Raw genomic sequence first — 21,280 nt, 5'->3', positions numbered from 1 at the left:
GGGGCGTTGCCTCCAATGAAACCTAGCTCTGTCAAATAATCATGGATGAATAGTAAATTTCATTATTGGTGTCGACACTCAGCCGGCTCGCTTCTATCTACGTCAACTAGAAATTGGGCTGTGCTCGCAAGTCTTGGAATATGGGCAAAGTCATCTTCATTCCTAGCGGGAAGAGCTTCTATGTCTCCCCCAAAGTTTTCAGATCGATCAATCTGTTCTCGTTCTTGTTAAAAGGTTTAAAGGCGTTGGAGCATCTGATCGATCTGTACATACGGCGCAGAATTCTTCGAGAGCTACTATCGGCATCGCTACATGCCTATTTTCAGGCAGGTCTACTGAAACAGCTTTCCATTTAGTTTTCTAAACATATAGCAGGGTCACTCATGCACAAAGAGTTCGTTTAGGGTTTTAATTAATTAAAACAACGTCTTGCCGACTGCTATCGAAAAGGGTTTTAAATCGAAGCACCACTGATCCCTTTTATCAACAGCCTTTTGGACGGTAGGGCTCTCACGAAGGAGTCGGAAGGTTCAGTGACCCAGAAAAGGTTTAAAAAGGGTACTACGCGAGGGGCAGTTCTGCTTCCTCTCCACTGAAGCGTAGTGGTGAATGAACTACTCTAAGACCTCGAATGTAAAGGTTGCCAGGTGATGGAATATGCCGACGACCTAGCAATCCTTGTCAAGGGATAATACCCTAACACATTGACGGACATTCTACAGGGATAGCTGGGTATGGTGGCTAGTGGGTCTGTGTCCTGCGACCTAGCTGTAAACTCCAATAAAACTGAGCTGGTTATATTTATCAGGAGGCACAATATCTCTGATATCAGATCATCGACAATGTGTATAGTATCATGGGTATTATTCGATAGGGTTAAGTACCTTGGCATTAAACTCGACAGAAAGCTGTCATGGAGGCTTAATATAGAGGACAGAGCTAGTACTCTACCGTTTGATATTAAAAAATGCCGCGGGCTCTCTCCAAATTGGCATTACAATGAAGCCGCTTCTCTTCTATGGCGTGTTGGTCTGGTGGAACGAACGGGAAACTCCAACCAATTTTAAAAGCCTAGAAATCGTACAACGAATGGCCTTGGTTGAAATCAGGGGGCCCTTCGCATAACACCAGCTCTAGCTTTCAACGCAATATTAAATACACACCTGGTGGACATTGTTGAAGGGCAGCCGCACTCCGGACTGCAGTTAGGCTTCCAGAAGATGGTTACTGTACGTCAGGTTTTGTCCCGGCTGTTAACTTCATATCTAAGATACCCTCGAGGGAAGAGTGAGGTGGAGAACACATTTGGTTAGGGAGTCTGGATATTTTTTTTACGGATGGGTCCAAGTTGAATATGAAGGTAGGAATGGGAGTATTCTGTCAGGAACTTGGAGTCAGCCGAAAATCTAGGCTGCCTTACCAAAGCAGCGTCTTTAAAGCGCAAGTCATCACAATCAAAGATACGTTGAATGGGATGCCTCCGGTGCTCGGGATTTTAACATCTACTCGGACGGATTCAAGCCGCTATCAAAGCGCTGAGCTCTAAAACTGCGCGTTTAAAGGGTACAGCCCTATATTAATCCCTGCAGTGCGGCTCAGTATTCTGGCAAACGCTAACTGTGTTAGCTGCAAGGAGGAGAGGCATCACTTCAGGCTCAACTGTCTATCTTTTGCACGGATGAGGCTAACATATCTCGATGAGGCTAACATATCTCGTATGGGAGGAAATTTCGGAGATCGGTGTTTGCCTCATCTGGATGTATGTAGTTTCTAACAAGGAATCTGCTACATGATAAGAAATTAGAGTGGCCGTCAGTTAATGTGATATCACAATGGACTGTAAAAGTGTTCAAGTGAGCTGCTTTAACCTAGTTGGAGCAGTGGCCATCCAACCTAACCTAACATAGTCCGACTTGAGCCAGTAATACCAACTTGAACGTCAGGTGCTAATAAAGAGAACTGGGTCGGTTCCCTTATGATAGAAAAAAGTAGCAATGGACCCCCTGAATTGAAAACTTATTTTTAAAGGGGCTAAAAAAAAAAAAAATGTCTATACTTTACCTTCGTAAATACATTTCGGTTTTTGTTTTATAATTGGGTCTTAAGAAGCTTCAGAGCTCCCATAATATACTGTCCTTGCAGCCAATTGCCGTATCGCCGAAATTATGTATGTGAGAATAACTTCAGAGCTCACAAACAAAAAACACATTCTAAAGAATACTAGAGCTTCTCAACACTAAAATAATGATACAATATATAGATTTGGAGGTAAAAAAAATTGCCCCGAGACCATCTCAAATAAGCTTCAATATAAACAGATGAACAATGCGTACCTCTCCCTCTTTCCTCGCATCAAAAGCACAGGTGTCAAACAATGATATCCTGTGAACAAACGCTAGACAGCTAAATGAATGAGTTGAATACGAAGTGAAACCAAAGGTTGCAAGCATCTCTCTTTGTGCAGAATGCCAAACATACGATTAAGTAGATAAACAGACATGGAAACTGACACATGGACAAAGTGGCAAACAAACATTTTGCGAGAAAACAACTGACAGACCAAATAAACATTAAATGCAAATTGCCAAAGTATACCAACAAAAGGGGGTGTATAAGGTGGGAGTGGGGCAGTGAAAGAGGGCAATTTCAAATACGCACGCTTTACTGAATAACAAACACAACAAACACCAGCTAATACAAAGGCATTTAGTACAACAATAACAATAATAAGATGTAAACAAACAAAAGGCTCAGTAGATATATACAAAATGCTCGTAAAGTCATGAAAAGTAAATGAAGCGAAACATATGGAGGCCCAACTGGTGCCTGACGGTTGATACTGCAATAATCTAAAATATACACAAGTCAGCATATACATTAAAGGCACTCATGGACTATATATATACCTACGTGTATATGCATAAAAAGAGACAAACTTATGCATGGGCGTAGCACGCTTGCCGTCGCTGAGGGGATCTTACTTACTTAATTGGCGCTTAACCGTCTAAACGGTTATGGCCGTCCAACAAGGCGCGCCCGTCGCTCCGCCAACCGGCGCCAATTGGTCACACCAAGGGAGTTTAAATCGTTTTCCACCTGGTCCTTCCAACGGAGTGGGGGCCGTCCTCTACCTCTGCTTCCATAGGCGGGTTCCGATAGAAACACTTTCTTGGCCGGAGCATCATCTTTCATTCGCATAACATGGCCTAGCCAGCGCAGCCGCTGGGTTTTAATTCGCTGGACTATGTTGATGTCTGCGTATAGCTCGTACAGCTCATCATTAAATCTTCTTCGGTACTCGCCATCGCCAACGCGTAGAGGTCCATAAATCTTTCGAAGAACTTTTCTCTCGAACACTCCCAAAGCCGCTTCATCTGCTGTTGTCATGGTCCATACTTCTGCCCCATATAGCAGGACGGGTACGATAAGTGACTTGTAGAGTATGATTTTCGTTCGCCGAGAGAGGACTTTACTTTTCAATTGCAGTAGCATTTATTGACAAGATTGATTCTTCGCTGGATTTCAGTGCTGATGTTGTTGCTAGTGTTGATGCTGGTTCCCAAATAAACGAAGTCTTTTACTATTTCGACATTATGGCTGCCAACAGTAGCGTGGTTGCCAAGGCGCATATGCGCTGACTCTTTGCTCGATGACAGCAGGTACTTCGTTTTGTCCTCATTCACCATCAAACCCATCTTTACCGCTTCTTTTTCCAGCTTGGAGTAAGCAGAACTAACAGCGCGGGTGTTTAGGCCTATGATACCAATGTCATCAGCATATGCCAGCATATGCCATTTTCTGTTGTAAAAGTTAATTTCTTCCTCATGCTACAAAATTTGGGTCTCCAAAGATTGAAAGTCAATGCACATTCGCACACGTAATGAGAGCACAAATGTGGTATGGAATGCAGACCCATGTATGCAAGCCATTCGAACGAACTTTTGCTGCCTTTATTTCGAAGATATTTTTTTGATGAATACCTTTTTAAATCGAAAAAATTTAAAGACTTTTTAAAATCTATAATAAAAAAAAATAAAGGTAAGACGCGAATAACATCCGAAGAGATTTTAGGCCGAGCTTCTCTTTTAATTTTTCCTACAAATTGGCTGGACGGTACCTATATGTTTTATGCCGACTTCGAACGGCTTCTGCAAGGCAAATGAGATTTCACTGAGAAGCGTTTCATGGCAGAAATACGCTCGGGGTGCTAGACAAGCCTTTGCCGAGGGGGCACCCCGATGGGAGCTGCTCTGAGGTAGTTGTTTGACCAAAAGGGAAGAATGGAATTTTAGTTATTTTCGCGGCGCAGAAAAATACATAGGTATGTTGTAGTGAATTCTTAAGTTACGGTTTTTTATTTTAGTTTTTAGTTTAAGGTACATTTGTTGAAGTATAAAATAAAAGATACTAGTCCCAAATAGATTCTTCATCGAAAATCCGAAAATCCATAGCAAAACAAGAGGACTAACATAAATATGTAAGTACGAATTACATGCTTTTCGTCGATCACGGGAGTATACCTACTTCTCTTGTATGCAATATTATAATTTTGTTAATGAAATGTGCAGAGCAAATGAAAAATAGAACCACAAAGACCCTACTAACACCGACACTTAATATGCAAGTGAACTCACGTTTCGCAAAACTTACCTTTTTGATAACCGCTTGACTTTACTGGTAAATATTAAATTCCACAACAGTTAAAGCGGCGTATATAATCCCATTCAGCGCATCCTTTATAGCAGGAGCCTCACCTGGAAGACGCTGCAGTGAATGCGTAGAAAAAACTTTCTGTTGAAGCCAAGCAGAGTATCAGACTTTCACAATTTCTTTTATATAATTTGGATACAGTACTGGCAGATGATTCAAACTCGATTGAATAATACTTGATTTACTTGTTTGCAAAGTTGCCGTATTATTTTTGGCGGTTATGGCTCGATATCATTTAAAATCTCTGGTAGTAGTCTAGCACAGCAGACGACAGAGTAGAGGTGTCAAAAGACATCAGTATCTATCAATAACCCGAAAGCATGATAAATTTGGCTTATATCAAAAGATATTCGTTAGAAACTGAAAAATTAACCCGAACGGCTTCATAACTGGGGGTGGAATTATTTGGCCGTGCTCAGATAAAATTGCCCGGGAGTGGGTCCAACACCGGTTTAGTGATCAAAATAAGGTAAATGTCTAGAACAGCGATTGACTGCTTATACGTGTCCCAAAATAACCTCAGTATCAATAATCCGTAGGCGAAAAAAGAATGTTTGTGTTTATAAAAAAAAACCTTCGGTGGGTCCAACACCGGTTTGAGATCAAAAATTTACTCCGCCGAAAGCACCTTACTATACATTGTTTTTCTTGTGTATAAAAAAAAATTACAACAACTACAAGTTAACTTTTTTATAAATAAGTTTTTTTCGAGTTCTGAGTATTGTAGCCGAGGTGCCGACGCCTCCTTCAGAAAGTTTAGGGCACGTATTAGCATTCGATCGCTGTTCTACATTTTCACCCAAAATTATTACGGGCAGGACATCTTTTCGTGTAAGCATGTGGGTGTTTTAAACCCAATCCTCAAAATTACATCATCCTCATGAAAATATTCTATAGTTTTTGCAAATACATATCTCTTGACCGAAGAACAATTTTTTTTGTTTTGCCTTCGTATTACTGATATTAAGATCAAAACGCTTCTTTTGACACCTTATTTATGCAAATTTATTAGATAATTTTAAGTTTTTTTTAACTAGTGGAGGAAATGTATAACAAAAGAAGAGCGACAGAGAAAACAATGTCGACAAATTAAGAGTACTTAATCATGCGTGGTTCCAGGGGGGGGGGGGGACTTTTTTGTATTGACTGTAATGAAGTATATAATACTAATCTACATAGTAATTTCTTATCACAAAGCGGAATTTTACTAATTTTTCATTTTTCTTGCTTTTTTACGTTCTAGGGGGGGGGGGGGACTTTTTTTTTAAACATATGTAATAATAACGTAAAAAAGCAAGAAAAATTCAAAATTAGTAAAAATCCGTTGTGTGATAAGAAATTACTATGCAGATTAGTATTATATACTTCATTACAGTCAATACAAAAAAAGTTCCTCCCCCTCCCCCCCCCCCTCCGAACCGGGCATGACTTAATTGTTCCGTGACTGCCAACCAATGAAAGAAATTTCCTCTTGCAATGCAGGCTGCGGCCCTACTTGAAGCCCACTGTATGCGCCCATGTAGCTAGTATTTAAAAAGCATAAGGAGAAATATTCAGTGTGCTTCAGTTATATGTGTGTAGGTGTGGTTATGAGAACCGAGTGAAAGCACAATGAGTATGAACGAGTAAGCAGTCAAATGAGTGGCAGAATGAAACGCTGTAGTTATATTCACAGCAAACACAAATCAACAACCAGTCTACCAATCAGAATCGTGAGAGTACCCCGCATTGATTAAATAGGCGTTGCCAAACACCCCTGCACCAGCATGCTAACGGCAAGCAGTTTCCGTGAACAAAGTAAATGGGCGAAGTGCGCAAGTATGGCCTCGGACACATAACTCGCTATGGCAACAACAACTGCAACACATAACAAGGACTTGAAACAGGTTTGATTTTGCTGTTGCTGCTGCTGCTTTTGATTGCAAGTTGCTTTACGGCAATTCAGTTTAGTATAGAAATCGCGTTAACGCGGGTGTTGTAGGCGTACGGAGTATGAATTGACGGTAAAAACATTTCGAAAGTGCCAAAACAACAACAATAAAAGGAAAAAGTAAATAGGTACATATGTTTTGTTGTAGGTGGAGTGAACAGAAGAAAAATTCATCATAAATGCAGGCATACCGACATATATACATAGGTACTACTTATTCCTATATATGAATATCTACATGTATGTGCATGAATTTGTGTGTAATCATATACCTACTAAGTGAATATGGCGAAAGAAAAAAAAATGTACATAAAACGAAATTAATTAACTGCACTGCAGTAAGTTCGGTGCAGTGTTTAGTGGCAGTGGCAGCAGCAGTTGTTCAGCAGTAATTAAATCCATGCAAGTCAGCAAACTAAATGTCAAGCGATAAACATGAACGTCGGCGAGTAGGTACTAGATTTATGAAGCGCATCAAATCAAACTTAATGAATAATTTATTGTGCCAATGCATGCAAACAAAAAAAAAGTTGCACAAATTTTGAAAATTTAATAAATACATACAAATAAAACAAAAAATGCGAAATATAAAAATTTAGAAAAAAATGATGTAATACGCATTAAGTAGGCCAAATTATGAAGAATCATTTGTATAAATTAAATGTGATAATAAAATATATAAAGCGGCCATTATATAAATAACAAAACTGCACATGTTTCCAGTTGAAAAATTTGTTAGAAAAGTGTAAAATAAAAAAAAAATAAAATAAAAAATTAACTTGGAGTAGCGAGCGTTTTGCCGACGCGCGCATATTATGGAAAGCAACGCATTTGGTAGCAGCCATTTGCCGTCACAAGCTTTAGTCGTACTTTCGGAGGCTGCTTCCGGTTTGCATGAGGCGTTAAGGGGCCAACGGCCTTTTCCAACAAGAGTAAGTTTAAGTTAAAAGTAGATATTAAACCAAAACAAACGCAACAGTCAAGAAAATGAATTAACGGAGTCTAAAAGCTAGGAGGAGGCTTAAATAACGAGACTGTTCCACTCTTGGAGGATTGCCGACGTTTTTCCGCAGGCGACTGTTATTGGCACATAAAACTACTCGTCCTACTTCATTTGCTCAACCAATTCCAGTCTTGAAGTAAGTTCGGAATGAGCAGAATTGACAAACAGATGTTTCCTAATAAGTATTATTCATGAGAGGCGACGGCAATCCTTCTCAGTTCACCCTGAAAAGCAGTATTTTTTTTACATGTACCAAGATAAATGTCTTACCTAGGCTGAAAAAGTGTTAAAACGCATTTTTTCTCTAACAATTAAAAAAAAAAACTGAAAACGATTAAGGTTGATTCTTTTTCTTCAAGAGTGAAAATGTCTATCTACTAATCGCGTGGTTCGCGTAGGTATTGTTTTTTACAACCAGAGACAAAAGCGATAGATATGAAGCATTGGCCTACTGTAAGCGGACTTTAAAGTAGAGACCAGTGACCTCCCTAAACCCAACGGAGAAGCGCTCACATACCTCCAATTCGTTAGAAAATATTCTCGCCTGTGATATGCGCTGTCTGGAGCTTGATCTTAAGAAATCGTTTAATATACCTTACCAAAATTGCTTGAATAAAATAATGAACCAATAATGCCGTCGGACGAAATCACAAACCATATGTCAAGTCTTTATAGATGTTTTTGTTATTACCAGCAACAACACTACTCGAAGATTTGGTTAGTGTTGGTATGATTACGGTCGGGTACCAGTAACTTCCTCCATTAGTATGGCTGACGAACCTTCTAACATTCGCAAGTTACCGTTGCATAGTTTCCAAACGCTTTTGATAGTAAAATAATACATTTTTCGAAAGATTCTACACGACACAACTGTTAGCCCTTGTGGAATGAGTTGCACTGGAAAACCTTTATTCGTAGATTCACAAGATTTTTAAAGAAGATTGCGGTCATGGTTGCTGTAGTCGTGATGGAAGGGCAAGTTTCTTGAAAGATATAGTTTTCACTACGCAATTGATATGCCGCATATAAAATAAACTGAAGGGTTTAAAAGGTAAGCAGTGGGAAGCGCAATGCCATCAACTGGGTCATCATCATCATCGCAGTTAAGGTGATTTTGGTCGACTCTCGGCAAAGTATACCAATCTTTTCTTCTGAGCACTGCCTGACGCAAATCGGGAGCACCAGTCGAATCAGCTTATCAGCTGAATAGGGGTGAAGATTTGGACATGGAAGTTCACACTAATTGTTCCACGTTAGCACTCCTACTTCATCTAAATCGCAGTTATTAGACTGCGACTGCTCTATTTATTGCTGAATTATCGCAGCTTTTTGTAACAGTGACGGGAAGTGTGATTCAGGTACTGCGATTACTGGCAAACGTGATTATGAACGAGGCACATATGTTATCACCGTCAGTCAGTAAGCCAATCACGATTTCTTCGAAGCTGTCACTGCGATGTAATGTGATTGTTCTATCGCTGTTGCAATACCACAGCCAGACGAACATTTGATCCCCCAGCGGGTTAGAGGATCGGAATATACCCTCGGTAGGTATGCCTGTCGGTAAGAGGCGACTAAAATACCAGATTCAAGGGGCTGTGTAGCGCAACCCTTCAGGTTGCCAGCGCAATATATAGCTTCTCCAAACCCAATTGTCAACCTCACCTATCCGCGGCGAATACTGTTTCACTAACAGACGAGGCTCTGACGACCCCAAGCTCCTCATGATACTTGGGGGTGGGGAGGGAGGGTATGGCCTGAAGGTTTAATGTGGCCACATAAATCGTTCCCGAGATGGTCGGGCTAGCACCTTAGTGGTGTTGTGGTACCGGAGCGTACCGGATCTGTATACGGCAAAGGACCATCACATCGATAACACTCCTCAAAGCCTTCGGGGAGCAACCTTATCGCTACAACAACAACAACAACAACACGAACATTTGATATCCCTACGATATGTGTCTCAAACATGTTCTGCAATTCACGTTAGAAAAGGCTGTATCTCTTAAGTATCAAACCTTATTGTTCAAGGTGTTAGCCGGGCCTAGCAAGGCGCATGTCTCTCGAAAACACTTTATTAGGAGAGTACTTTTTATAGTTTTAGTTCCCAATCTTTTAATTCAAGCTCAGACAATTTTTATTTAAATCTATAATTTCGGTTTTAAATTCAGAAATTTAAAACTAAATTCAAAATTTTCAAATGAAATTAAGAATTGGTAGTGCGAGATATTTCATTACGCTCAAAACTTTCATTCTAAATTCAGAAAGCCGCAATTCAAATTTAAAAGTTTTTAACTCAAATTAAGTAATTTAAAGTCCAGAACAGAGTTGGGCAGTATTCGAAAACATTTTTATTCAGATGATTATTCGAATGAAACTTTACCTAACTTAAGAAAATTATTCAAAAATAATTTATGCATGAATAAATTATCACTGAACAAATTTTTTTTAAATTTATTTTTGAATAATTTTCCGATTGAAAACTGATTCCAAAAACTCATAGTTTTCTTATTTAAATATGTAGCAAAAATATGTTTTATGTTAACTGAAAGAAGGCAAATGTTTCTTTTCTTGTTTATTTATTATTCTGACAAGGAACAAAATAATTTATTCGTCACTTAAATAAAATTCCTTTAAATAAAAAAAGAACAATCTATGTTCCTAAATAATTGACAAAAAAAAATTGTATTCCTTAATCGAATAAATTTTGCCCAACTCTGGTACAGAATTACCATATTTAATTCGGAAATACCATTGAAATAATTCGATTAAAGTCACAATTTGAAATTAATATTAAATAAACACAAATCTCTGAATTTGAATTCAAAATTGTTTTCATCTGAATCCCATTGAGCTCAAAAGAATATAAGAAGGTAAGGTAGACCACGATGGAAACAATGACAACTATATCAGGTTATAAAATCGTATGTTAAAGAACCAAGCTACAGTAAATAGCGTATTTTCGGCTAAATTGAGGACAAACAAATTTTCATACTTCCGAGGCCATAAAATTTAGGGCTTTAAAACGTTTTTTTTTTTTATCTGTCTAAAGATTGGATCTTGGGCCTGAAGCTTAAATAAGGGTTTAACTATGTAACTCGATTCGAAAGTTCTTTCTTTCGGATTTGAAAAAAAAATTGTGATTTGACAGCTTTCGAATTGCATTTCATTTCGAAGCGAATTACAGATTTATAATTAAAAAAAGGTGATACAAAAAAATTAGTTTATGCTGTATTTGCAAAGACCAAAATATAGAAGAGAAAAAAAAAATCCAAGAACTCCTCATTTTTAGCTTAAAATTTGGAGTCGGTCTCATGCAACTTCTTAATTTCATATGAAGTCCGGCTCAGTCTAATAACCACTATGGACTGCCAACGTAAACTCGTGCCAATAGAAAGCCCCTGTAATATTAATTATGTTTGAATATATATAAAAAAAAGCACCCATATGTTGTCACCACCTTAGTCTAGACTTATTTATTAATTAAAGAATACATTAAAAAATTAAAAACCTGTTTGACACTTTAATTGGCTTCAAGTCATTGTAAATTAAATAAATGAAGTAATAATTTTTACTAACTCAATGTGGAATTTTTAACATGAAAATTGTTTGCAATTTTGTGAAGAAACAGTTTTTATAAACATATCGAACACAGACGTACTTATATGAATGCACATTAGACAGGGTCGATTTATTAACCGATATCGCGCAATCGATTTTTCGATAGGATTTGGGCTCAGGAAAAAAAGTTCCACTACGCATTCCCAAAAAAATAAAGTTCGAGCCTGCGAAAAAATATTGCGTAAGGGTCAATTTTTCGACCAAAACACTCCCCAAAACCCAACAAATATATATATATATATATATTTTTTTTTTTTTCAAAAAACTGTTACGGCAACGTTTTTACAACAGTTTTTTGAAAAAAAAATATTTTTTTGCTTTTGGGGATTGTTTTGGTAGAAAAATTTACCCTTTCGCCATTTTTTCGCAGGCTCGAAAATTATTTTTTTGGGTATTCGTAGTGGAACTTTTTTTCCTGAGCCCAAATCCTATCAAAAAATCGATGGCGCGATATCGGTTAAACTTTCGTCCATACAAATCATACACATATTTTTAAATTTTTTTTGATCCTTCGAAATACAGCCGAAAATGTTTTTTCGTTGTAACTTGGTTAATTGACGTCCGATTTTTAAAATTGGTATGTCATTATTTTGGCCTTGATAAGCTTCACATTTCCATTTAATGTCCTTTTAAGCTATGAAGTCCTTTTCACACGATTAGGTCAGCTAACAAAATTTTACCATGATATTTTTGGAGGAAAAATTGCAGGGTTTGCATTGAAAAGTTAATAAAGATATGCCAAATATCATGAATAGGGGAAGTCAAAGTAAATAAGTAAGTCAAACCTGTTGTTTCGTATTTATAATAATAACACTATGCGACAAAATCAACTTTTTTCTGGGTATTAGACAAACCCACTTTTTCGTAGAGATTGAGGCTTAAGTAAACAAAGTACTATCTCCGTTTTTCGAACTTAGCCTTCAAAAAAATAGATATCGGCTTACGAAGTTCGAAGTTCGAAATTCTACATTTCAAAATTTTATTTTATTTTTTTGTTAACGTGTTCAGCAAATTGAAAAAGTAAAGGTGAAAAGTCAGAAGTCAGAGTTTGACTGTATTCAGAAGTCAGAGTCTGACTTTTCACCTCGTATAACAACTGTTATACTAAATTTCTCAAAAAAAGAATTCAACCCTTCAAATAAGGGAAAAGAGCGGACCACGCCCACATTTTTACTCTTTCAATTTGCTGAAAGCGTTAACAAAAGAATAAAATTTCGAAATGTAGAATTTCGAACTTCGAACTTCGTAAGCCGATATCTATTTTTTGGAGGCTAAGTTCGAAAAACTGAGATAGTACTTTGTTTACTTAAGCCTCAATCTCTACAAAAAAAGTGGGTTTTGTCCAATACCCAGAAAAAAAGTTGATTTTGTCGCATAGCGTTGTTATTATAAATACGAAACAACAGGTTTGACTTACTTATTTACTTTGACTTCCCCTATTCATGATATTTGGCATATCTTTATTTTCTTTTCAATGCAAACCCTGCAATTTTTCCTCCAAAAATATCATGAGTTTCAGGTCTAAGTATAATAAGAATCAGGTAAAATAACAGTTGCAATAAATATTGAAAGTTCTATAACTTCTTTGTTTATTATTTTAGTAATATGGTTTCAAAGCAACATTTTCTTGAATTTTTAAGTACCTTCGTTTCGTAAGGAAAAAACCATACATTAGGGGGAGGGGAGGGGGGGGTAAAATTTTGTTAGTTGACCTAATCATGTGAAAACGACTTCATAGCTTAAAAGGACATTAAACAGAAATGTGAAGCCTCTTAAGGCCAAAATAATGACATATCAATTTTAAAAATTGGACGTCAAATAACCAAGTTAAAACGAAAAACATTTTCGGCTGTATTTCGAAGGATCAAAAAAAAAATTTTCCGAAACCCTCCCAACATAATCTTCAAATTTAGGGCGGACATTAGCAAATTTTTTTTTTTGTATGGGGACCAACCCAGTCTAATGTAGATATTCATAGACATATGTAGCTTGTAGCTGTAACTGTCATTAACACTCTTTTACAAATAACTACAAATAAAAAGAACGTAAATAAAATTCTATTTAACGACAGCTGCAATTCGTACAAACAGATCGTGGATCGAACGATTTTGCCAATTATTCGAGAATGCATGAGAACGATGACTGTTTGAAACTGAATTTCTTTAGTTGTAAATTATTGCGCTCGCAAACAAATTTTATATTCGGCTAAATATCGAAATATTCGAGTTTTACTTAATCTTTTAATCAGCGATAGACAGGTGAAAAACGAGTTCTGGCCTCTTTAAGTATGCTTCTAATTTCCTTATATAAACGACTATGTAATAACAACTGCGGACCTCAAAGAAACAGTAAAAGGAAAGGTAATGCTAATGTAATATGAATTTAAAAAATTGGTCTCAAGCAAATAAGCTTAAATTTCACTTGTTTTTCATATGTTTGTCCCTCGACTCTCACAACCTAAGCTTCAATCTTAGAGGCGATCTTTTGCAAATTTGTTATCTCTCACGGGATGGGGCCTATCAAAGAGTTTTGAATGAAAAACTGAATATTTGTTTGCTCCCAGGGATCATCGGAAGTCGTATAAAAGTCAGATATGAATAACAACTCAGAGCAGTAACGATGGCTGTCCGAGTCACATAAATCACGCTTTTGGCATCGCTGCATATTTTATCCCTGTTCTTGTAAGACCATTGATCAAGAAAAACTATTGCTTTAGCATATATGCCACACATTTTGGATTAATATCGCAGACTCAAATTTTGAGAATTCTGAAAATGTTTGCTGGTTTCGCGAGTTTTATATAAAAACTTAATAGCCGCACTACTTAAATATAAACAAAAATTTTACAAACTGGTTAGGGGAAAAAAATTAAACCAAAACAAGTAAGGAAAGCTAAGTTCGGGTGAAACCGAACATTGCATACTCAGTTTAGAGGTATGGAGACAAAATAATGGAAAATCACCATGTAGGAAAATGAACCTAGGGTAACCCTGGAATGTGTTTGTATGGCATGTGAATCAAACGGAAGGTATTAAAGAGTATTTTAAGAGGGAGTGGGCCATAGTTCTATAGGTGGACGCCATTTCGAGATATCGCCATAAAGGTGGACCAGGGGTGACTTTTGAATTTGTTTGTACAATATGGGTATCAAACGAAAGATATTAATGAGGGTTTTAAAGGGAGTGGTGGTAATTGTATATGTCAAGGTGTTTTCGAAATATCGACCAAAATGTGGACCAGGGTGACCCAGAACATCATCTGTCGCGTACCGCTAATTTATTTATATATGTAATACCACGAATGGCATTCCTGCCAAGATTCCAAGGGCTTTTGATTTCGCCCTGCAGAACTTTTTCATTTTCTTTTACTTAATATGGTAGGTGTCACACCCATTTTACAAAGTTTTTTTCTAAAGCTATATTTTGCGTCAATAAACAAATCCAATTACCACGTTTCATCCCCTTTTTCGTATTTGGTATAGAATTATGGCATTTTTTTCATTTTTCGTAATTTTCGATATCGAAAAAGTGGGTGTGGTCATAATCGGATTTCGACTATTTTTTATACCAATACAAAGTGAGTTCAGATAAGTACGTGAACTGAGTTTATTAAAGATATATCGATTTCTGTTCAATTTATCGTGTTAACGGCCGAGCGGAAGGACAGACGGTCGACTGTGTATAAAAACTGGGCGTGGCTTCAACCGATTTCGCCCTTTTTCACAGAAAATAATTATCGTCCTAGAATCTAAGTCCCTACCAAATTTCACAAGGATTGGTACATTTTTGTTCGACTTATGGCATTAAAAGTGTCCTAGACAAATGAAATGAAAAAGGGCGGAGCCACGCCCATATTGAAATTTTCTTTTATTTTTGTATTTTTTTTGCACCATATCATTACTGGAGTTGAATGTTGACATAATTTACTTATATACTGTAAAGATATTAAATTTTTACTTAAAAATTTTTTTTTTAAAGTGGGCGTGGCCGTTCTCCGATTTTACTAATTTTTAGTAATAGGAGTAAAGTTCCTGCCAAATTTCATCATAATATTTTCAACGACTGCCAAATTACAGCTTACAAAACTTCTACCTTCTTTTAAAAATTTTACTAATTTTTTATTCTGCGTTATAAGTTCAACTCACCTACCAGGTTTCATAGCTTTATCCATCTTTGGTAATGAATTATGGCACTTTTTGTGTTTTTCGGAATTTTCGATATCGGAAAAGTGGGCGTGGTTATAGTCCGATTTCGTTCATTTTAAACAGCGATCTGAGATGAGTGCCCAGGAACCTACATACCAAATTTCATCAAGATACCTCAAAATTTACTCAAGTTATCGTGTTAACGGACATACGGACGGACATGGTGGATCAATCAAATTTTTTTTCTATACTGATGAATTTGATATATGGAAGTCAATATCTATCTCGATTCCTTTATACCTGTGCAACCAACCGTTATCGAATCAAAGTTATTATACTCTGAGAGCTCTGCTCAACTGAGTATAAATACCTCTCAACAAACTGATAAATTACTGGTAAATAATAACAATAATGTGCATCTGCTAGCGCTTGTATGTACATACATACATATGTATAAACAACATATACCACATTAGACTGATACAAAATAAATATTTCATTTTTTCTTTCAAAAATTTTGAAAAATTTGGTTTAAATAAGAGAATGCAACCCGTTTTTTAAGCTACTCAAGTTTTGCATTTTATTAGTCAAAATTGTATGCAAACTATTTAGGTTTTTTTTTTACATGACATAGGTATATGCACAAAGCTTAAAACGTAGATTTGCAATAAAATATTTCTGAAAAAAAATTCCATATTTAAGTTTGTAATTTATATTTTATTTTATCTATTTTTTGTCCGAACCTGAGATATTGTTGTTTGTTTTTGAAATCCCTTTGAGGTATTCTCTACTGAAAACAAATTTCGTGAAACTCATCAAATTCAAATTAAAAAAAAAAGTAGTCTGTATTTCAGGACTTTCGTAAGAGGCAACCAAAACTTATAGACACGAAAGTGCGGCGTGTAAAACAAATTATTCCTGGGATACTCGCGCTAATACCACATTGGGAATGTCCCCTATACCCCCACCCCCCCACCCCCCCCCCCCCCCCCCGTAGATCCGCGCCTGATGAAAACTGTTAAAATAACAGATTTTCGTCAAGATTAGAATGACAGTAAAGGCTGATGGCATTTCTGTCGCAGCATGGCCATACTTAAGAACAAAGTAGTGAGCACCATGAGCGTACGTTTCTCTTTAAAATTAGCTGATGTATTTGCTTGATATAGGCATTGGCTGTGGAAACTACCTATGAAATCAGCTCTTTTTACCGAAAAATCAGTTAGATTGTTTGAGAGTTTGTAATTTTTACAAAATATTGTTAAGTTTAAGTTTTTTCTTCTTTTGAAATGACTAAACAAATTTGTGCTTTTGAAGAAAAACTCAGTTGAATTTGCCATAATGCGATTAATTCTACCTATTGTCTCTTCATTCGACAACAAAAAATATTTTTTTCTTGCGGCATTTCTTTGGTGTTGTAATATCAATAAAGCTAGAACCCAGTTAGATTTAGATTTACAATAAAACTAGCAGACCCGGCAGACGTTTTTCTACCCTAAATTTGGCCTATCTGCATACATTTTAATAAGCTTTTTCCATCTAACTCTGCCCTCCCCCACCCCTCTTCACTTTTTAAGAATCCTTTTATTCACTCCTCCCTCCGTCTTTTTCGCTTCATCTATCTCCATATTCGTCTCATTCTATTTCTTTCTCGGTCTCCTTCTCTCTTTTCTTTTCTCTCACGTTCTTCTCATTCTTCTTCATCCCTTATTGCCTGTCCCAGAGAGTGGTATGTATTTTGTTCCAGTCCCAGTCCCAGTCCCACTCCGAGTCTCAGTCCCAGTCCAAGTCCTAATCCCAGTCCCAGGTCCGGGGTTAATTCCCCCCCTCCCCCCCTCTCACCGGGCCTGGTGATGTGCTATACTTGATATCATTCACTATACAATTTTTTATTGATAAGCATGTTGTTTAAATAAACACCAACCAATTACAAGGAAGTATATCCGCACCACCTGAAAATATGAGTTCCGGTGCGTATACGTAACATTTTATTATTACGTATGTATAAACATATAAAAAAAATTTGCAATAAAATAATATTGCGACTATAAACTGAGATACAACCTATCCTATATTTCAAGCTAGATCAGACTACACACGGGGTGTAAAACAAATTCAAAATCGGTTCAGTAGTTTAGGAGTCCATCGCGGACAAACAATGTGACACGTAATTTTTATATATAAAGATGACAGTTTAATACCGGAGATGTTGGCTCGCCCACTTTATCAAAACGTTATATATCATATGAAAGCATTATAACACACAAACTCACATATAAATTTTTACTTATAAAAAATTTGTTAAAAAATGGTAAGCAATTGAAAAGATTGCCCTTCTATACTTAAAATATGTTATTATACAAATTTTTTTTTATAATTTATTTGTTTTATGTTGGAAAACGGTACTAATTTTTACAGTACAATTTTTAGAGTTCGCAACTTACTTAGTACGTACATTTTTTGCAAAAGAGTGCAAAATTTTTTTGTTATGCTATTTTCTTTATTATATGTAAAAAATTTACATTTTTCCCTTTAAAGCCCGAACATTTTTTATATTACTCCTTCATTATTTTTCTTTTCACTTTCAAGCCGTTAAGCATTAAAGTGAAAAGAATGCTATCAATGCGCTGATCTGTCAATAATGCAAGATTAACTTAACCATGTACTATAAGCTGAATAATTTCGAGAATTAAGTATACTTTACACAGCAGAAGTTGTAGCTTCTTGAAGAGATCTCTTTGGAGTGCTCGACATATTGTAGGCATGTTTAACATAACTTTGCCCCGTTCAAAGTGGTAACAGCACTACACAATGGGTATGCTTCTGCTCGCATTTGCACATGTGTATGTATGTTTATATGACTTTTGTCAACCGTGTCAACAACATATCAAGTAGAACGAACAAAACTTGATCAAAGCAAATATTTTTCATCATTTGTAGCATCAGCGTCAAAATAATCGCTCATGTTAACAATGACAGACTAACCGACAAACAAACTTCTTCATAACAAAACGACAAACAAGTGATGAATAAATATCTGAAGTTACGTAGATACAATTGAGTACCAAATGAGCAACCTATCGCACCTTCTTAGCATAACTACCAAGTGAACACGATAAGCAGAAGCCAGCAACAAACAGTCAGCGATCAGCAGTAGCAATCATAAATCGTCAGCCAAATCTACACACAATGGGTAACAAATATTGCAAAAACCGAATGAAGTGGAGCAGCAAAGCAAAGAGAATATAACAACTGCCATTTGGAGTGAAGTGACAACCCGTGCACAGTGTACGATTTTGAAGCGTCGAGTAGCATAAATATGGCAGTCTTTATTGCTCCTGTATTAAAGCTTTGTATTACTGTGAGCTTTAGTAAAATTCTCTCATTCTCAAAATAAGAAAATATGTTTTTCCTCATGGTGGATATATGGTGTAGTCCATACAATGTGCAAATTAACTCAAAGCAGCGTTCTGAGAGTAGGGTACTTGCAGAGCTACACTTACTGGGTGTTCTGCGGACCCGGCAGCAATAGTAGTCCAGATTTTGAAAACAATTTCATATGACTATATCAAGCCCTAGTAGTCACTTATGTTCTTTGCATGCACTATCAATGTTGAACATTTTCTGGGGTAGGAGTAACTCCATTAAGGCTTTACCATTTACTTAGGCAACAATTTATTTCAGAAAAGAAAACGCTATTAGACTCCCTAGAATCAAAATTTTAGAGTATTGAAAGGATATGTAATCGAAACTTATCGAAGAGAATAGCCATTTATTGTGGAACATAGCTGATCAATATAACTATCCAATATCATTATGGAGCGGTCATTAGGTCATGTGGTTTCTGGTGAGGCTAGTGTGTACATTTTCTGTGATATTGTGCAGCGATCATACGTCGCCCCTTTCCGAAGCGTATATTACGAAAAAAGGGGAAAATACTCTCTTCGCGTTCGAAAAAAAAATTTTTTTCACCATACTATAAAAACTGCATGATATCTCTCTTTGATCAACCTAACTTTAGCTATGCAGCATTTATGTATATTTAAATACAAGGAAAGAGATGATACAAAGAGGTAGTTCCACTTCTGTTTCATGGCCGCCATTGTCCCATTGACACAAACTGTGCGTTTAACATTCCATTTTGCACCAGAGCTACCATACCGTACTTGTCCCTTTTTTTATAATAATACGAAGTGGAAAATATCTGAATATGTGCTGGTTGTATGAAGCGTAGAAAATGTAACTACGTGAGACTTAGAGCCTCTTTACACGAGTCGATTTGTTGACCTTCAACAAGATATTTCGGGCAGGTATTGAACCCAACTTGAACCCTAATTAAAACGCAGCGGCTGCGCTGGCTGGGCCATGTTATGCGAATGAAAGATGACACTCCAGCCAAGAAAGTGTTTCTATCGGAACCCGCCTATGGAAGCAGAGGTAGAGGGCGGACCCCACTCCGCTGGAAGGACCAGGTGGAAAGCGATTTAAACTCCCTAGGTGTGAAAAATTGGCGCCGGTTGGCAGAGAGAAGAAGCAATTGGCGCGCCTTGTTGGACGGCCATAACCGTTTAAACTGTTAAGCGCCAATTAAGTAAATAAGTAAGTATTGAACACAACACCGATCCAAGAACAAACAAGAACTGCATATGCCAGAAAATATGTATGTAGTCGTTCGTATTCGGTTCAACATAACAATTGCTCCGAACTTGACCCCACCGCATACATACAACATAGCTGTGAAGATAAGATAAAGGGATGTAGAAAAGAGACCCCGGTTTACTCATAGATTCTAAAAGAATCCACTAAGAAGTTGAACGAAGCGGCGAAGCAGTTCCTGGCTGTGGCTCTAATAGATCGCAGGTATTGAAAATTGGGGATCTGATTGCAATGCTCAGAATGTTAGAGTCGGACAAACAAATCAATGTTGTGGCGAGCGAACTTCTTTTTTCTATTGAGGAGGGTTCTCTATGGTACTAATACAGTGGCCATTTCTGAAGGAAAGGCTTCAGTTATTTAAACAAAATTTCTATTCGGTATTTGGGGTATACTTCTAATGCAGGGTAGTTCTCAGTAAGGAGGTCAGAGTTTAAGAAGCACTCCTCTTCTAAAAGGCGGATAAGGATATTGCTTAACTTTTTTGATGCGGTATTTAAGTTTTATTTGATTTAGTTTATTATATCAGTTCCCACTTTAACAGCTCTATAAATATTTATCCTTCTAATATTAATAGTTGAATAAACAAACCCCATAAAAAATAAAAATTTACAAAACATGATTTTGTTGAGATAGCAATTCCCTTTTCTTGGAATTTCCTTGTTTTGTTGTATCAGGAGGACGAAGTGTTCAGATTTCCTAATCGATATAGGCAACCAGTTCTTATCAGTTCAATTTATTACAATTTTTGCAGTAAAAACGGAATTTTAATGTAAAATTTATGAAAATTGGAATAACAAAATAGCTATGGGAAAGCTTTTAAGTTTTTAAACTTTTTGTGTAAAAGTTCTAAATGGATTAAAAAATTTAACACGTCCAGCAAGCAGTGCACTACTTCCGGTCGCTTGCGGCCAACTATCCTCTGGGTAGCCAGTAAACGGATGTTTGAATGTGAGAAGGCGACAACCTGGCTAGGGCACTCTTCTGACATAATCGGTTTAAGGGCTAGCCAGGGGATCTTTCATCAGCAGCGCCTGTCCATCACGAGGGCGGCTGCAAGCGGCTCGCTATATAAACGCTGAGCGGGTTGTGCGCTGGGCTTGGGACCCGCCACGTCAAACCACATTCCAATGAAAATCAAAAACAAGCCTCGGATAAAAAAAAAGACTTTGTCCTCTAGTAAGAAGTAAAAAGGCACACTGTTCGTTGATTCTAACTTCTG

At 37.0% G+C, this 21,280-nt stretch overlaps 1 protein-coding gene across 5 annotated transcripts in view; it reads left to right on the top strand.

Moving 5' to 3' along the window:
• The first annotated feature begins 6,681 nt into the window (after positions 1 to 6,681).
• Positions 6,682 to 21,280, top strand: part of tey (teyrha-meyrha) — a 73,138-nt gene continuing 58,539 nt past the window's right edge. For all 5 annotated transcript variants that reach the window (XM_067792303.1, XM_067792301.1, XM_067792302.1 and 2 more), the window contains exon 1: positions 6,682 to 7,572. In XM_067792303.1, the coding sequence (XP_067648404.1) occupies positions 7,456 to 7,572 (117 nt within the window). In that variant the 5' untranslated portion in view covers positions 6,682 to 7,455. The remainder of the gene's footprint in view (positions 7,573 to 21,280) is intronic.

The sequence above is a fragment of the Eurosta solidaginis genome, chromosome 5 (assembly GCF_040869045.1).
Source record: "Eurosta solidaginis isolate ZX-2024a chromosome 5, ASM4086904v1, whole genome shotgun sequence".
Lineage (NCBI taxonomy): Eukaryota > Metazoa > Arthropoda > Insecta > Diptera > Tephritidae > Eurosta > Eurosta solidaginis.
The sequence above is the reverse complement of the archived record's forward strand: the minus strand, read 5'-3'. Positions and strand labels throughout refer to the sequence as shown.